General features: G+C 40.6%; 1 protein-coding gene across 5 annotated transcripts in view; it reads left to right on the plus strand.

Annotated features, from left to right (window-relative positions):
• Positions 1 to 10,777: 10,777 nt before the first annotated feature.
• Positions 10,778 to 19,373, plus strand: part of TMEM260 (transmembrane protein 260) — a 58,638-nt gene continuing 50,042 nt past the window's right edge. For 4 of the 5 annotated variants that reach the window (XM_087952363.1, XM_087952362.1, XM_026670207.2 and 1 more), the window contains exon 1: positions 10,842 to 10,993. In XM_087952363.1, the coding sequence (XP_087808489.1) occupies positions 10,900 to 10,993 (94 nt within the window). In that variant the 5' untranslated portion in view covers positions 10,842 to 10,899. Of the gene's footprint in view, positions 10,994 to 19,373 lie in introns of all 5 variants that reach the window. The other variant, XM_026670208.2, reaches the window with a different exon arrangement.

Below are 19,373 nucleotides of genomic sequence, written 5' to 3' on the forward strand. Positions count from 1 at the left end.
AAGGCCTATCATTCCACAATGTGGGGCAATCCCTTTAGGAGGACCACTGCTATCTAGGCCTCCGCCCCCTTCAGATTACATGGATTGGGGACACTCAGGAAAAACATACCAGAGGGCCAACATCGGACTGAACAGACGGTTCTGTAGGAAGGCCAGCCCTGCAAGGTAGTCCAGACCAGGAAACCAAAACTCTACTAATACTATAAGGTGCACCTGTAGAATTTTACAAGTCTGAAAGCGTTTCTCCCCTCCCCTGCCTTTAGGTTCTAGAGAACTAGGGAAGGTCAATTTGAGGTGTTTTCTCTACCCCCCCCCCCCCAAATTCCTGTTTTAGACTCAGATTTCTCTTATCAGATGGTTATCTAGGTTATGGTGCTTCTTCCCGTTTCCCAAAGTTATTCTCACAGCCCATTAAAACAACCTAGCGACTAAGCCTGCAGAACTAAAGCAATAAGGCCTGGAAACCTATGGATAATCCAATTATTTGGTGTAATAACCAGCATTATACCAAAGCACTACACTAATGTAATACTGTAATACCAAATCTACTTACATATGTTACGGTAGTAAGTAGGCTGCTACAATGGGTTTCTTGGGAAGTTTATGAGTTATGTTTAAAAATAGCACACATGTCTAGCATTAGTTTTGTTCTCTCAAACTTGGCAACTTTTGGTAACTGAAGTCTAAAGTAGAGTTTGAGAAACATCAGTCTGATTGCATAGAATGAAGGCTTCTCAACTGAGAAAACCCTGTAATTGGTGCAAGATGTCCCTGGATTCTAGATACAATGCTGAGTCCAGGCAAGCCACCAAGTTGTAATGCTATTGTTTTGTGGAAGAGGGAGTTATCAATTGTCTCTGGACAGCTGGGGAGCAGATCTTTCCTGTTTTAATAAGACAGACCATTTCCCCACTTATACAATGCTAATGATTTTCAAATGTTCATCTCTACATATAAATGAGTATTTGCAATATTTATGCAAATATGCCACATTTCCTTTGGAAATTATAATGCATCTTTCTCCCCCTTTTTGTAGTTAATTGATTACCTTACCAGGCATATATTTTTACTCTACTTTCCAGGTCTACTCTGCTGATTTGCCACTAGAGGGTGCTCAAATGCTGCAAGTTGTAAATTGTTGCAGGAGGGGGAAAAAAAAGAAGCTAAAGATTAAAGGCACCTCTTAGGAGCACCCATCTGCACAGAGGAGATGAAGATGGGAAATCTTAGTTTAGACCCAACCTTTGCTTTGTTTTGTTTGTTTTTTGCAAAGTTTGCTGTAACCAGAGAAAAGTATGAAAAACTATCACATTGACAATAAATTATACCACTCATACTAATTAGTCAAAGAACACAATGCAAAAATGGGACTAAAATTAAATATAAAGTACATACATTAATGACCATGGTTACAACAGCCAGCCTTAGAATTGACAATGGAGACATCAAAGTGGCAGACAGCATCTTCCTTTTAGGATCAACCCTCAATAGTAAAGGAACAAGCAATCAAGAAATATGCCACAGCAGAGCGGCTATGAAGGCCTTGGAAAAGATTCAAATATTTCCAAAGATCAGAATTTGTGCAAGCTATGGAATTCCCCTTGACACTCTATGGAAGCCAAAGTTGGATTTTGAAGAAGCAGGATAGGAAGAGTATTGAGATATTTTGGACTTTTGATGTCAGAGAAGATTCCCGAGAAGACCACGGACAACCAAGAACACAAACAATAGGATCATTGAATAAATCAACCCACTTGAGTGTCCGTGGAAGACCACAGAAATAATTTGTGCTTCAGTTTGAGATGCAGACCACACAGACTCATCCCCAACGGCCTGCGCCTGTCTTCAACAGTGAAGGGACACACGGCAGAAAACATCTAGAAGCCAAGGCTCCATACACATTTGCACTATTCAGGTGACCCTGAGGACACAGTTAAATCCCCAAGTGGCCTCAATGACTCTCTAAAAAGAATGCAAATGACTAACTGTCTGCAAGGAATATAGATCCTTCCATTCCCCACCATCCAGTCAGAGCTGAAGAAGCTTCCTGGATGAGAAGCAAAAGTCTTCAAAAGAAAAACAAGAAGGTCCAGTTGCCTCCTGAAAAAGCACCTCTGAGACAACCCATTCGAGGCACAAATGACCAAGCTCAAATTATCCTATTCTGGATATTATTATTATGCATATTATGCATATTATGAAAAGATTTAACTCTCTGGAAAAAGATCTCATGCTGGGAAAGATGGAAGAAAAGAGAATATGAGGACAATCGGCAGCAAGGTAGATGGATACATAGTGGTGATGATGCACCATTGAAAGTCTTGAAGGAACAATTAGATCATCATGGAGTTCTATCTTTGTGGTCACTAGGAGCTGAAAATGACTTGATGGCACATAATCATACTAATCATATCACATGGTAGTAAAGCACCACTAAAAGCCGAATCATTAGATCTCATTTCAAGAAGTGACAGGCTCTGTAACTGTCTGGTTTGGTTCTGCAACCCAACAGGACAGACACAGACTTCAGAGGATAATTAGGACTGCAGAAAAAACAATTACTACCAACCTGCCTTCAATCGAGGACCTGTATACTGCACGAGTCAAAAAGAGGGCTCTGAAAATATTTACAGACCCCTCAACATCCCGGACATAAACTTTTTCAACTCCTTCCCTCAAAACGACGCTATAGAGCACTGCACACCAGAACAACTAGAGTCTAGACCCAAGGACAGTTTTTTCCCCCGAAAGCCATCACTCTGCTAAACAAAAAATTCTCTCAACACTGTTCAACTATTACAAAGTCTACACTACTATTACTGTTAATCTTCTCATCACTCCTTATCACCCATCCCCTCCCGCTTATGACTGTATGACTGTAACTTTGCCGCTTGTATCCTTACGATTTATATTGACTGTTTCCTAGTATGATTTGATTGCTTATTGTACCCTATGACTATCATTAAGTGTTGTACCTTATGATTCTTGATGAATGTATCTTTTCTTTTTTGTATACTGAGAGTATTTGCACCAAGACAAATTCTTTGTGTGTCCAACTACACTTGGCCAATAAAGAATCCTATTCTATTCTATTCTATTCTATTCTATTCTATTCTATTCTATTTCAAAGACATAAGGTCTTCAATTGAACCACATGGTAGTATAAAATAAATCTCTAGCTGTAAATTCAAATCTGGAAGAAAATGATATTATAAGAGGCATGCCTTGACTAGTCCAGTAAAATCTTTTAATTTATACCTTATGCAGGGATATAAGAGCTGCCAAGTTTTTAATCAATTTTTTTTGTTCTGTGCCTCCACTGAAAGTTGATCTCAAATATTAGCGGGGGCACATTTATAACCAGGGGTGGGATACGACAAGCTTAACTACCGGTTCGGGATTTACTAGCTTCCCTGCCTGCTGTGAGCCACACGCCTGTTAATTTTCATTAGCAGGTGCGTGCCGAGAAGCAGCCTTTGAAACAGCCCTCTTTTCTTGTTTTTTTTAACTGCAGCTGTGCCTCGTTTGGCAGGTGAAGTTGAAAAATCAGGAAATAAACAATCAGGTAAGAGCCCGGGTGGGCGGGTGAGCAAAAACATCAACAGACATAGAACCGGTTCTATGTCTGCTGCTCTTCAGAGCTTCCAGTTCTACAGAGGTGGACAGAACCAGTAGAAACCCACCCGTTCATAACATTTACCTCTGTAACTTGAAAACCTGCTTGATTTTTTTTAATGTTATTTCTGAGCAATTCTTACTAAAACTTTGTAAGGTTCAGAGAACATAAATTGTTTGTTGGATGGCTCCAGTGACATTAGAGAGTATTAGAAATTGATATTTTTCAACTTGAATGTGACCCTTTAGCAATACTTGAGGTTGTCCAGAAATGAACTACGTAAAATGTTTTAGTTGACATAATAAGAACATTTGAAATAACTAGAAGGCAAAATTAAATGAATGCAAGGTTAATTCCCCAAATATTTCTGATTAAATGTAGCCTATGAATGTAGCTGCTTTATTTACCCTATTTTCAACTATGCAATCTTCTGTTGCAATTATATTCAGTTTCTTCCTTTAATAATTTCCAATTTTCCATATATTTTTGTTACAGTCCCATGATTTTGCTGTCTACTACTGTCACATATCAAGACACTTTACAATGCATCTGAAAATCTTCTATAAGTTTATGCTATGGTACTTAGAACTGAAGTGGCAACATAAGATGATCACTAGAGGGCAGCAAATATATTTGGAAAACTTCCTTAGTTACTCCCCCTAGCGGTTATTAGGTATCATTAATATGTATATATGTATTTACTTGGTTTTCTATTCCATTAAGTCCTTTTCATTTTTTTTAAAACAAGTATGGATTTGTGCTAATATGGACTTCATAAATGTGGTTGAATGCCATATATATGCACACACACACACCTCATTTTTTATGTTCTTACTCTACTTATGACCCAGCCTCCCCCCAAATAAATCAGATGTTAGGTAACCCTGACAACTCCCTGTAAAGCAGGTCAAGCTGAAAAATATTAACTTAGTTAATACTATCTACATATTGCTTGTAGATTTTCCATGTCTAAAATCACTGACCAGTTATTTAACTACCTTACCACTTTAACAGATCTTAACAGATTAACAGAGTTGGAAGGGACCTTGTAGGTCATCTAGTCCAACCTCCTGCCCAAGCAGGAGACGTACACCATATCTGACAAATGGCAATCCAATCTCTTCTTGAAAGCCTCCGGTGATGAAGCTCCTACAACTTCTGAAGGCAACTTCTGTTCCATTGGTTGATTGTTCTCACTGCCGGAAAATTTCTCCTTATTTCTAGATTGAATCTCTCCTTGATCCATTTCCATCCATTATTCCTTGTCTGGCCTTCAGGTACCTTGGAAAATAGCTTGACCCCTTCCTCTCTGTGGCAGCCCCTCCAATATTGGAAGACTGCTATCATGTCTCCCCTGGTCCTTCTCTTCATTAAACTAGCCACACCCAGTTCCTGCAACCGTTCACCGTATGGTTTAGTCACCAGTCCCCTAATCGTCCTGGTTGCTCTTCTCTGTACTTTTTCTCTGCACCTAAATTGTCTGCAGCAGTTTCTTTGTTTGCAGTTTAGACTTTTGGCTGAATACAGGCAGTCCTTGATTTGTGACCACAATTAAGCCCGAAATTTATGTTGCTAAGTGAGGACATTTGTTAAGTGAGTTTTACCTCATTTTACAACTTTTCTTGCCATAGTTGTTAAACGAATCATTCTAGTTGTTAAGTTAGTAATACAATACTCTGCTTGTCAGGTCATCAAAGGCGATCACATGACCCCGGGACGCTGCAATCATCATAAATATGAAGCAATTCCTTAGCATCTGAATTCTGATTACACAACCATGGGAATGTTGCAATGACCGTAAATGTGAAAAATGGTCTTAAGTCAGTTTTTTCAGTGCCATTGTAACTTTGGTCACTAAACTAATTGTTTTAAGTCGAAGACTACCTGTACAGTCTACATGGCAAGCAAACAATGTACAATTCATCTTAGAAGCCTAATGCAGCTAGACACAATCCACCAGAATGTGGTGAAAACAGTCAAGATGGCCACTGGTACAATTTATTTTTCATTTATTTATTTTTCACATTTTAAAATTCTGATCTTCCTCAGAGGGAAACTCAATCAAAGCTCAGCCTATTGTTATGTAACATTGCTCTGCAGATTTCCGTGATGAGATGGAGAGATAAGAGTTTAAACCAGAGGTCTCCAAACTTGGCAACTTTAAGACTTGTGGACTTCAATTCCCAGAATTCCGCAAGTCTTAACGTTGCCAAATTTGGGGACTCCTGTTTTTAACATATGAAGAACTTCTTTAAGGCTCCAGTCTCTTTTGGTGTCATTAAAGGAATCTCCTGATTTTCTCTTGTGCCTGGGCAACCAAAAGTGCATGATCGAGTCAATGACTGTCTGTCTGAGGGTAGTGATGGTGAATAAACACCCAACAGCATCTCTTTCCTGTCTTTCCTACTTCCTACTTGTTCTGGCATGGTCCAAGCCATCTCTTCAGGGCAAAGCAGTGATCATCCTCTAAACCAGGGGTCCCCAACCACCGGGCCGCGGACCGGTACCGGTCCGTGGAACATTTCCTACCGGGCCGCCGGTTTGCTGGGCGCCACCATCTTGTTTGACGAGAAAGTGCTTCCAGGTGAGCTTTTCTGGTTGGAAAGCGGTGTTTGGGTCCTGAAGGAATCCTCGCGCCTTAGTTTCATCGAAGGGGGGGGGCTTCAAACGAAACTAAGGCACGGGGATTCTTTCAGCATTCAAGGAAAGGCAAGCCGAGCGACCATCCCGAAGCCGTCCCGAAGCGAAGCCCATCGACAAAGATACAAAGGAGGAGTTGAAGGTGGCGGGGAGAAGCGGGGGACGGCTGGCTGGCCGGTCGCTCGGCTCACCTTGCCTTGTCATGCGTGCTGATGCCGGTACCGGGCCGCGGATCATTTTGTGATGCCGGTACCGGGCCGTGGCACAAAAAAGGTTGGGGGCCACTGCTCTAAACAGCCTTTTCTTCCAGATTCTAGGAGGTGAAAATTGGTTTAGTATAATTGTTGACTTATCTACAATATTATGCCTGTTTTATAGGTAAGGTTGACTGAGAGCTATGACTTGGTTGGAAGCCAAAAGTTGATGTTAATGTTTATTTAATGTATATATCACCCAGGAACTCAAGCTGGGATGCATAGTGTATGCTTCATTTGTTCTGATAATAAACAGAACAGAATAATAGCACCAAGCTCATAATTCTAAATCCTGCAAACCAGAGACCCTGGAAAATCTCAAAAAAAGTCTGCAGGAAAATTCCCCACCCCAGTTTCCTACCAATCGATCATTCTTTATTTGGGATCGCAGGATACCGTCTCCAGCTCCGTACTCAGGGCGAGAGAGAGAGAGACTTTTGGCTTCATACAAGGAAAGCAGCAGAAGTCTTTCTTTCTCTCCCTAAACTCCGCCAGAAATGAGTCTTTGTGAGATTTGTTGCGCTGGCACAGCCTCTTGGAGCAGGAGGCCTTGCAGGGTCCCAAAGACTCATTTCTGGTGGAATTTGGAGTAGAAAGACTTTTGCTGCTTTCCTTGCGTGCAGCCAAAAGCAGAAGCAGAAAGAAGCAGCCCGGTGGCCAGGCAACGTGCGTCGGGCGCGTGGGGCAAGTTCCCCCCTTCTGCCCTTTCCCCCCTCCCCTCACTACCTCGTGTTTGCAATGCAAGCAATGAAAGCCTTGTGTTCCCGCGGGTCATGTGGGCGGCGCAGTCTTGTGTTTCCGCGCATCCTGGATTAATTGCTTTTGGGGGTCCTTTTGGGGTGACATTTCTCTGCGGACCACCAAAATTTTCTCATGGACCACCAGTGGTCCCTGGCCCACTGGTTGGCGACTACTGTTCTAGTCCAAACCCCTGTTCAGGCAGGAAGCCCTATATCATTTCAGACAAATGGTTGTCCAATATCTTCTTAAAAACTTCCAGTATTGGAGCATTCACAACTTCTGGAGGCAAGTTGTTCCACTGATTTAATTTTTCTCACTGTCAAGAAATGTCTCCTTAGTTCTAAGTTGCTTCTCTCCTTGATTAGTTTCCATCCTTTGCTTCTTGTCCTGCCTTCAGGTGATTTGGAGAGTAGCTTACTCTTCTAGTAATCACTTCTATTTTTTCTCCAACAAGAACTTAGTGTGAGATTGTTTGGATTGAGAAGGATTGTCTCTAAATCATCCAGTGACCTTTCATGTGAGGGTAGACTAGAACTTGGGTTCCCATTCCTTGTGTGGTACTTTAACCACCACACCATGCTGGTCCAGATTTGAACTCAAGACTCATGGAATCTTGTAACCTCCCCCACACCTCACATTCATGCCCTAAAGTGCACCCCAGCCCCAAAGGCACATGAAGGGTTACAACTGATAGGCATAGTCTTAAAATAAAATATTATCCAGCTTTTAAAATATCTTCAGAGGGTTTTTTGGACAGTTTTCACAGCAGTAATCATTCAAACTTTTATGTATTGTGATATTGTAAATTGTCTGTTTCTTTCTCTCATCTCAACAGTCTAGATTTCCATTATTTATCTCCTGATTCCAACAATCAGATTCCATCCAGCCCCTTTAAATCTGTGATCACTTAAGGACTCATCATGTTCCTATTGTGAAATTCTGAAAAGCTTCTTTTTGTCAATTCTATTTTATTGCCAGCACAGGTTCTTGAAAATAAAGATTTGTTGGAAAAATACTTCAATTAAAAAAAACCTAGTCTTCTTGATACTGGAACATGTAATTTCTTGTAGACTCGAGTAAATTATTTTGCAATTTTTTGCTGTAATGTTTGTTACCGAGATATTGAGAAAGTTAAACCGTTATTGTGTCCTCCTTAACCCCTCCCACTTCTTCACTTTTTCAATTATGTCCTTACCTGTTCAACATCTGGCAATGTTAGCCACAAGTAACCTTCCAGATGGTCCCTTAATCTTTGATCCTGTTACATAGGGAATATTGTGAAGTGCTACTCTCAAAGACCACTCAGAAGCTTCCAGAATAGAACAGGGTAGGCCCTGATAGGCATGCTACATTATGTTCATGTCCTCCCACTCCTCTGCAAACTGCATTGATTGGCAGTTGGCTTTTGTGTGCAGTTCAAGGTGCTGGTTAACAAAGAAAAAGTTGCTTGTGTCATAGGGCCTAGTCATCCAAGAGAAAACCTATCTCCAAAAGTTTCTGCTTTGTCCTATACAATTTGTGCTCTGAGTCCTATTAATTTGTCAGGAGCCAGGAAGTGGGCCTTTTCTGTTGAAGCGGCAGCCCTCTGAAACAGCATCTCCTTGAAGACTCTCTAGGACTCCCGCCATAACCAAGTCCATGTGAACACTGATGATCGATCCTTCAGGCTGTCTTAGAATGGGTCTGTCAACCTGCAAAACTACTTCAGCTAAAGCCATGCTTACTTTTGCTTCGTTTCTTGGTTGCCATTCAAGGAGAAAGGGGAAACTCAAACCCCCAAAACTTTAACCTTAAACTGTCTACTGTGGACCTCTACTCCATTCTTAAAGAGGTCTGAAAGGGGGCGTTGCATATGCGCATCAGTGTGCCTACCGTCCGTCCTACTGTTTCCATTTATCCATTTATTCGTACTCATTATGCATATACTTATACCAATTTATACTTATATGTTTATATGTTGTGTTCATACTTATACTTGTTTTCTCATGCACGCTTGACAAACTAAACTAAATAAATGGAATAAATAAATTAAATAAATAAACTCAGGAATGTGGTGCCTCAGCGGGCTAATCACATCATCTCCCAGCCGTCGTGTGAAGCAAGGTAATTTCAACTGACATTTGTCAAAGTTGAGGGGGAACCTACACCTGGACTGATTGGCCCATGTGACCTGAGGGACAAAGGGGGGGCAGGGAGATCTTATTTAACTATCCCTGAGCGTGGGAATAATTTAGAGCTAGCTTCACCTTTCTAAGTGCCAATATGACGTACTCAATAAAGGATCTCTTGAATCTGCAAAAAGTGTCAGTCACGACTCCCTGAGTTCGTTACTCAGAATGATGACAGGGTTCTTACCTGTTTGAGGACTTGCTCTTTTTAAAATGTTTCTGATTTCTTTTTTGTTTTGTTTTGTATTTTTACTGTGCGCTACTACAGCGTGATGAAATTGGATTGCTTTCTAAATTCAACAAGCACATTAGGAAAGGGCAGGCATTGGTGACTTGGGCAACACATTAAACCTCAAAGTAGAATTAACCCAACCATCTTCCCATCACATCCCTCTGTTGCATGATCTGAATAGGCCATTCAATATGAAGAGCTGCCATGTTTTTGTGAGTGCCCAGGCAAGCTATCCACCTCTGCAAAATGGACGTGATATTAATTTATCCAAGAATATAAGAAGAACCCTGTTGAGTTCAATTCTTCCACAATAGCTACTGAGCCTCAGACACAAGCCTCCATTCAGTTCCTGAGTCCATGAGGCACCAAGGTTAGTAGCATCTGGCATCCCATTTTTCTCTTTAAATTAAAAGCCACCATTCCAAAATATGATCCCATGTGCACTTCCATGGCAGAATCCTGTTGGATTTAAAAATCTTTTTACTGGATTTATTATTTCTATCTATGTAGCAGATGAGGGACTCATTTGCATAATCACCTTTCAGGCCACATCTACTGCAACCCAACAAATAATTAAGATTTTTGCAAGAAACAAGGAAAGCATGAAGCAAAAACTTTGCAGTTAGCTAATTGCAGCAAAACCGAACGGGTCAAGAAGAGCACCACGTTCACCATTCACACACAGATGCGTGTATAAAATTATACGAATTTCAAGGTTTTTCTGCAGCGTTTTTTTCCCCCCGTGGTAAAAATTGTGCGCCGTAACAAACGGAACTGGATGGGTCACGGAACTTCCTACCAACCCATTTCGGCTTTGAAACAAGACCTTCGAAACAATTAGTCCAACTTTGCGCCTCCGTAACGTGTGAAGTGCTTTCCCAGGTTTCACGGTTATAGTGTTGCGTTCCCACGTGTCGACTTCCAGCGGGGTTTCGACAAACTGCACGGAAAGCAAGATCCAAAGTCTTACATCGGTATTACCTTTTTTTATAAGATCGGTGGGAGGGGAGGGGAACTACCGTCCCAGCTCTCCGATACCCTGCAGCGCTGACCTTCCCCAGGCGGGGGAGCGCAACACGAGTAAGCTGGAACGTTTGGACGCAACCACCGCGGGAAGAGAAGGCGCTTCTCTCCGTCCCGAAATTGGGAAAATGGAACAATCCAGCAGGGCCCCGCCCACTCCCCACCGAACCCGGAAGTGGCGCCCGCAGGCGGGAGCTGCGTGCAGGAGCGCGTTCTTGCTGCTAAATGGGGCCATTGAGTTGGGCTGGCGCGATGGGAGCGGCTGTGGCGGCCTTTTACGTGACCGCTGCTCCCCACTCCGCCCTCGGGGGAGATTCTGGTAAAGTATCAAGATCCGGCCTCATGCCCTGCTTGGGTTTTTTTTTTTTCGCGGATATCCCCCGCCCCTAAGTTTTTCCTGCATGCTTTTTGCATATTCTAATTTATGGTAATAATTCAACCCATTGGTCAGAAACCCAAATCGGCTTTTGTTGTGCATCTGTTCTAGCCACGAGGTGCCTTGGGATTTTATTTTTTATTTTTTAAAAAACCACAACACTCGACTTGCTAAAAAAAATAAAAATAAACACGGATGACTTTTGCGGCAGAATTTTAATCGTTTGGGATACAGTGGATCCCATGTTGTGGATTAGGAACAATATGAGAATTCAGTTCTTCCTTCTGTCGGATAATCAGCATGTCAAGTTTTTTTTTTTACTAGGGTCAAATGAAAATGTGGTCCTGCATGCATTTGGTAACTGTCCAAATTTAATTGCTTGGGGCAGATAACTTGGAGTTATATGAGTAAAATGGAAGGGGGTGGGAAAGTATATTGAACATGTTAAATTTCAGCAGTCAGATTTGTGGTGATCTGTTCCTATAGTCCTAGGTGGCATCCATCATTAGATTTGCATTTGTGCCACCTAATGTTTCTGGGACACTATAATAAAATACAGAAAAGACTCTGTTCTATTTATTTACTGGATGCAGACTTCATGGATGTGATACAAAAGGAAATTATTTTATTTTTCCTCTTAAACATCTATGCACAGGGTGCTGTTGTTCCTTATGATGGAGATACAGATATTTAAACTCATTGAGCAAAAATATGATTCGACTATTTACACCCTACACATAAAATGTTGTGCACAGAGCACCATCTGAAATGCACCCAAAACAATTTTTCTTATTGGGGAGTATGCAAAAATGTTGATTGATATTTGGAGTTCAACCATTCTGTGACATCTATGGACTATCTTTAATGAAGAATAATAATACTCGCATGGCAAGATTATAGTGGAAAAATCTTCCAGTGTGAGCCAATCTAATGCAAATAAGATGAAGCAGTGGTGGTATTATTAAATAGTTATGTGTGATTATTAGAATGATGCTTGACTGGCATACTTCTGAAAATGCTCTGGGTGAGAGAGTGCAATTTGCTTATAATATGATAGTGATTTCCCCACAATAGTTGAGGAGAGATTAAGGTGTTTCTCTAGGATTGGAGAGACATGGGTTCAAGTCTGTTCTTAGTTGCAGAAGTTGTCTCATTGATTTTAGGCTGGCTGCTTTGTCTTACCCTAACCGACCCTAACCCTAGCCACAAAACCTTGGGGGGAGGAGGAAGGAATGTTACAAATTTTATTTATTTATTTATTTTATTTTAATTTATTTGATTTGTAAACCACTTACAAGGTAATAGGTATAAGAATAATCATGAGTATGAATATAGGAAATAGGTACGAATAAATGGTGACAATAGGATAGGGACAGTAGGAACGATTGTGCACTTATGCACGCCCCTTACAAATAACAGATAACAGATAATCAGAGTTGGAAGGGACTTTGTAGGTCATCTAGTCCAACCTCTTGCCCAAGCAGGAGACCCTACATCATTTCTGACAGATGGGAGTCCAATCTCTTCTTGAAAGTCTCTTACAGACGTTTTAAGAATGGAGTGAGGTCAATTGTAGATAGTTTAAGGTTAAAAGAGTTGCTGTTTGAGGATGTCAGGTAGTGCATTCCGGGCATTGACCACTCTGTTGCTGAAGTCGTACTTTCTGCAATCAAATTTGGAGCGGTTTACATTGAGTTTGTATCTGTTTTGTGCTCTTGTATTGTTGAGGTTGAAGCTGAAGTAGTCATTGACTGGTAGGACATTGTAGCAGATAATTTTGTGTACTATGCTTAAGTTCAGCTGTAGGCGGCGTAGTTCTAGGTTGTCCAAGCCCAAAATCTCAAATCTGGTGGTGTAGGGCAGGGTCCCAACCACGGTCCGTGGACCGTCGGTCCGTGGAACCAGTCCTACCGGGCCGCTGGCTTGTTGGGCGCCGCCATCTTGTTTTGATGAAAAAGTGCTTCCGGTGAGCTTTTCCGGGTAGAAAGCTCACTGGAAGCACTTTTCATCAAAACAAGATGGCGGCCTAGCGCTCGGTGAGCTTTTTCCGGTAGAAAGCCATTTCTACCCGGAAAAGCTCACTGGAAACTTCTGCGCCGCCATCTTGTTTTGATGAAAAGTGCTTCCGGTGAGCTCACCGGGCACTTTTTCATCAAAACAAGATGGCGATGCCCAGCTGATGTCGGTACTGGGCCGCGCCATAAAAAGGTTGGGGATCACTGGTGTAGGGTATTCTGTTGTGAGTAGAGGAGTGGAGGACTCTTCTCATGAAATAGTTCTGGACTTGCTCAATTGTATTAATGTCTGATATACAGTGCGGATTCCAGACTGATGAGATGTATTCGAGTATTGGTCTAGCATGTTATAATATGTTATAATATTATAATGTAGTATGGCATGTTGAGAGCCATATTGAGAAAGGTTAGGCTATATTTCAAGGGAGGGAGGGAGGAAGGAAGGAAGGGAATCTCTTCTCATAGAGTTTGATTTCTGTCTACACCATTCACCTTTATCCTTTCCTTGTCTTTTAAATGAGCTGGAATCCAGTTTAAGCCACCATGAAGGATGAGAACATCCGGAGAACTTTGTTATAGCAGGTTAGACTTCCAATCAAGGAAGCTAACTCAGACAAAATAATTCAAAAGCAGCAGAATAACATCAGCAAAATTAAAAATCGATGCATCCATTGTTCAGAACTATAAAAATAGATTTTAAAATATTCTTTTAAATACTTTAAAAGAAAAGCAATGCAAAATTTGGAAACTCTAGCAAAGTTCTCTCCCCCCCCCCCATTCTAAGTTACAGCACTGATTTAAAAGGAGATTTTTAAAAATGCATATTCAAGATTAATGTTATTTTTCAAAACCATGGAAGTAAATATTAAGTGGTGCAGCAGTTGGAATTAATTCTTTCTTTCATAAAGCATCCTCCAGATATGCTCCGGAATTTTCCCCTAATTTTCCGGTATGCTTTTGGAGGGTGTACAAGCTGCTATAGAGGGAGAGAAAGCCCTTTTCCATTAGCAGCATCTGTTTTGTTCATGGCTACACACATGCGGGACTGTTAAATATAATCTTATGAGTAAATCTGTATTGAACATGAAAAGGAATATGACTCAGGAAATGCTCTGTGGAGCTTTGACAGTTTTAAGCTAGGGACAGGCAAGCTGCTACGCTCCAGATATTTTGGACATAAATCCCATAATCTCTAACCAGCATGACCAATGGTCGGGGGGAATTGATATGTGTCCTCCAGATCTTTTTGTTTATATGCCCTATGTTCCCCCATGTATTTGAAGGTATCCTCTCTTTTAAAAACTGTCCGATCAACACCCATAAAAAAGAGCTGGAATCTTGTCTCTTAATTTGCAAGCAGGATGTGCAGCAAAACATACAGGTTCCTTATAAGTAGGCTATCTTTCTTGTTACAGAAATAATAATAATAATAATAATAACAATAACAATAATAATAATAATGATAATGTTGATGTTGATAATGATAATAATGTACCTTTACCGAGGCACAATACAAAATAACCAACCCCTCCCCAAGTAATGACAAATTGCTCCAATAAAATTTGCTTAGAACTCAGTATGCAAATATTATTGTTGCAGCTTAAAACAGTTGTCTGAGATAAGACTAAGACTTCTACATCCATAATTATTAAAATGGGTGTTAATCTGGACCATGCAGTGAAATAAGAGTAAGTTAGAACAACCAGGACCTATATGAACCTGCTAATCAAATAAAAAAGGTCATTAACTCTATTAAAGGCTGTCAGATTTCCCCAAAGAGAAAGGGAGTTGATCCCAGTTTTATGGGCGAGATCCCTCAAGAAATTTAAGATGTGCATTTGTACATATGAATCAATGTGCAAATTTTATGCAAATTGAAATCCTCCTTTCTTCCCTTTTACTTAACAGTGTAGAAATAACACTGTCTTTTGATTCTTCCCCTGAGCCAATGAAGTAGATTATGATGTTTTGGCTGTACGTGAGGAGTAAATGATTGATTGTACCAATCCTGCATAGCAGTAAAGACCAAAATAATCCTAATAGAAACAAATCCTGAAGACCCATGTTGACAGGTTCCTTCAACAACAGTACAGATCTGTCTGGAAAAGGGAAGAAGGGCTTGCAGAGGGTGTAGTTGCTGTCTAGTTATGCTTCCCCCCCACCCATAACTGAAATTTTAGCAGCCAGGACAAGTTTTTGATATGTTGTGGGACATTAGACACTAGATGAATTATCAGGAAGGCTGTGCAAGGACATTGGCATTTAAGCCTGTCAACCCGATTTCAAGAAATAATATAAAGGGGTCAGGACAATGGTGGAAAAACTGACTTCAGCCAATGACTGGAGAGATCCAACAAAATTGGTTTATTAAGCTAGCATAGGAATACAGTGATCAGTCAAGGCAGGAGTCCTGATGTCAGAGAGCATTGGCCCTCTGTAGGTTCCATCACATTAGATCATATTCTAAAGGTATTGTAAAGTAATTGAATTGTTGTTTTGCAATTATCAAGGTAAGGAAGTAGATGGCGTTATCTTTGAAAGGTGAGGCTCCTTGTTTAGAGAAGAAAAATCACAACATATAGGCAATAACTTATCAAAGACAGTGATCAAGTTGAATTGGCCTTTTATGCGGTGAGTCGCCATGTTCTATAAACATGGGAAACCCTGAACGAGATTATCACCTTTATCGTTGAGTAAATCGGCACAAGTGGAAGACATTTGACATACATTTCAAAGCCTTCTTTAGGCACAGAGAGGATAATACGTACCAAAGAATTGGGGTTTTGCTAGTATCATAAAGATGGCAGTTTAACCTTGCTTATATATGAAGTAAGAAGGCTGCATAGCACAGCAAGCAATGTTATGCAAGATGGCGTAAACTGCTACAGCCTTCTAAATTCTTACAAAATTATTGTAGGGAGCTGGACTAGAAGACTTCCAAAGACCTCCCGTCTGACACTAGTCTTCTATGTTCTACTTTCTATTGCTTCTAATGCTACCACAGGACCTGCCTGCATTAGCACTTTCTTCCTGCTCATATTTTATCTGTGACTGAATATTTTATCTGTTATCTGTCTGACATTCTTCACTAGATAATTCTTATCGGAAGTTCTTGGATTTTATGTTAGTTTGCCTGAGCAGTTTATAAATAGTTAATGTAGTTGCCCTAAACGGTTGCCTGTAGGTGGAAACCTGATCACTAATCTCTAAAATATTTTTCTATACAGGAAAACCTCTGGGCTCTGTGTAGGTTACACACGATTTTACAGAATTAAAATGGAATATGTATATAGAGTTGCATCTAGTAGTTTTTCTCTTTTCTTTGGAAAAATACTTAGCTCCCCAGAAATCTTTGATTGGGAGTGGGGCAGAAAAAAAATCTTCATTAATTTGCCTTCTGGGTATTTTGCAGCAGGCTCCACCCTCAGTGATGGTCATTTTATGAGAATGACCATAGCATGATATTGATATGATACAATTTCATATTCCCTTTAAAAAATTCTGTGCTCTTGAACCAATTTGATACTGAATTTAGTCTGGCTTCATTGTCTCTTTATATCTGTTTGTGACATATCCCAGTTCAAAGTAGTTTTGTTCTATTTTATTTTATTATTTATGAATCAAATTTATATAGACACCCATCTCATGGAAAGTGACTCTGGGTGGCATACAACAGTCACACATGGTTTGTATGTGAACTTTGCATTTACCTATGACGTTTTTTTCTTCCAGCATTTTAAATATATATGTTTTATAGCTAATGCTTCGCATTGCAATTTACTTATTTCCCCTGTGTTTTCATTATGCTTCTTATAGGTTGCTTCAAGTTCTTTTAATGAAGAGGTAGAAGTAAAGAAATAGGTCAAACAGAAATAATATATCTTTGAAAGTTGGGCATCTGCCATAGCATGAACTTGTCAAGTAGCATTAGGCATAACACCACCTCCTACCTTCAGCTTCTGAGCTGTAAAATGGGGCCAAGAACGTGGATTATGCAAGGGGGGCACGCTGCATCCCAGGATTCATTTAGTTGGGTTGATGCATCATCTGCTCTGCAAAGGGTTGAGGAGGGTCTTCACCTGAAGCTTGGTCTCTAAAGCTGGCTTCTAGAGGTTCCTGGAAACCACTTGGATTGGAAAGGTGGTTGCTGCACCTTCCCTGCTTTGCAATTTTGCTCGGTTCAAAGGCTCCCTTGAAGCGAAGGGCCCTATTGGATCTCCCAGCAGTATGGGACTTCTGAGAAAGAAATGGTGAACTGAAGATGGCTCCACAAAAAGTGTGTCTGACGACTGCAATGGAATTAAAAATGGCTCTTTAATAATTCCTCCCTGGACAAGGAGAGGACTTGAGATAGCCCACAAATTGCGCCATACAGTTGCTTCTTGTAAGGAGATCTCAAGGCAGCAATCTCCAACAGGTTCAGAGCTCAGGAAGATAAAGGAATAACCATCTTGATCAAACTTGATCAAACTATTGTCATTACCTTGGAAAGGACACTAAGTTCTCAACTTTCTTTTCTGATTGGTTTTGGAAATGGATTGACAAGTTTTACAGCATCAGTTGAGTTTCCTTCAATCCTTAGCAAAAGGAATATTAACTATAAGTTTAAGTTTTTTTTTAAATGAAATTTTGGAATTCATTATAAAGAATCATCCCTTTAGGAAAAAAGTTTCTGTTTAAAAAAAAAACACAAAATAGAGATGACTTTAAAAACGGGACAGTAGGTAGAAGGAGCTAAAGATTACAATTAAAGAAGAACATTCAAACTTAATTTATATTTACAAAATGAAGTAAAATATTTTAACATTGGACATATTGAAGGATAGTTTTGAACAATGGTTCCAAAAGTTAGTGTATGCCTTTGTAGCTAGATTGTGCCTAGAAGGTTATGGAAGAGGAACAAGTTCTATCTGACACAAATGAGTCAGAGTTGAAAGGTGATTTAAAAATAACAGGCTACAAGAGTGCTGTGGAAAAAGATGTTATTTGGACATGCAAAAGAAACTGGCTGATGTCTTAGTAATAAAAAAAGAATATACAAACAACAAACCAAAAGTGTAACTTAGATAAATTTTCTACATTGGATTCACAAAATAAACTTGTCAAAGTTTCAAAGAATTTTGTGAGAAGGAACAAAGAAGAAATGAAAAGAAATCTATAATATTACTTGATGACACTAAAGATCAAGACTGTTAGAAGTAAAAGGGAGGCATATAAAGCTGGTTTATTTGATCATATAAACCATCTTGGCTAAAATACATATTTTGTTATCTCTGGTAATCCTTAATGGATTTTTGCTGACATCAGGGCTGAAACGATGAGGTTTTATGGATTTGTTTATGGATAAAGGATGAAAAATAGATCATACGTTGTATTTTATGAGATGGTGATAAATTACTAAAATTATTTGCACTTGAGGATGGGAAGTTATTTATGTCTCTTTTCCTTTACTTTTTTCTTCTTTTTCTTTTCTATTTCTTTTTCTCTTTTTCCTTTCCCCCAACCTTTCCCCCCTTTTTTTAGTATTGTTTTTTATTGTTGCAATGATAAAATTACAATAAAAAATATCTCCCAGCAGTATGACTAATATGTCTTTATATATAAGTAGGTCATGTTCAGATGTAAGTAGTCCTTGCTTAGCGACCTCAGTTGGGACCGTCAATTCCATTGCTAAGCGATGTAGTCACTAAGGAAAATATCACGTGTCTGACATATTTACACCATCACTTTGGATTTGGTTGTTCAACAAGTCATTGTTAATCAAAACATTAGGTAAGGGTCCCCCCCCCCCCCGCCCCACCGGGGGGGGGGGCCCCGGGGCCCCCCCGCCCCCGTGCTCCCCCCATAACGCCCCCCCCCCCCCCCCCCACCCCCCCCCCCCCCCCCCCCCCCCCCCCTCTAGTTGTAATCCCGGTGAGCTCCCAGGAAAGCTTCACCTCAGGTGCCTCGAGAGCTTTCCCAGAAGCCATTTTCCGCAAAAGCCCCCCCCCCCAATCTCTGGAAACTGGCTCCACGATCAAAAAGAGGCGGGCCCAGTGGGCCGGCCGGCGCCCAGCGATGCCGGACCGGGCCACGGCGCAAAGGTTGGGGACCCCAAGGTGACCATAACTCATAGTTGTAATCCTGGCTTCTTCATTCACTCTGGTTGTTTGAAGCTTGTTGGAAGTCTAAATGGCATCCACAGGATCTTGGGATGCTGCAAAGATAATAAATGCCTGCTGGCTGCATAACCGTGACTCCTACCCTTTTGAATATTCTTCATCCTCATAGCCTTCTGAAAGGTCCTGAAATCTTGGCTTTGTCAACTG

Source organism: Notechis scutatus, chromosome 1, assembly GCF_049901735.1.
Source record: "Notechis scutatus isolate UNSWTSFEM ecotype Mainland chromosome 1, rNotScu1.2, whole genome shotgun sequence".
Taxonomy (NCBI): domain Eukaryota; kingdom Metazoa; phylum Chordata; class Lepidosauria; order Squamata; family Elapidae; genus Notechis; species Notechis scutatus.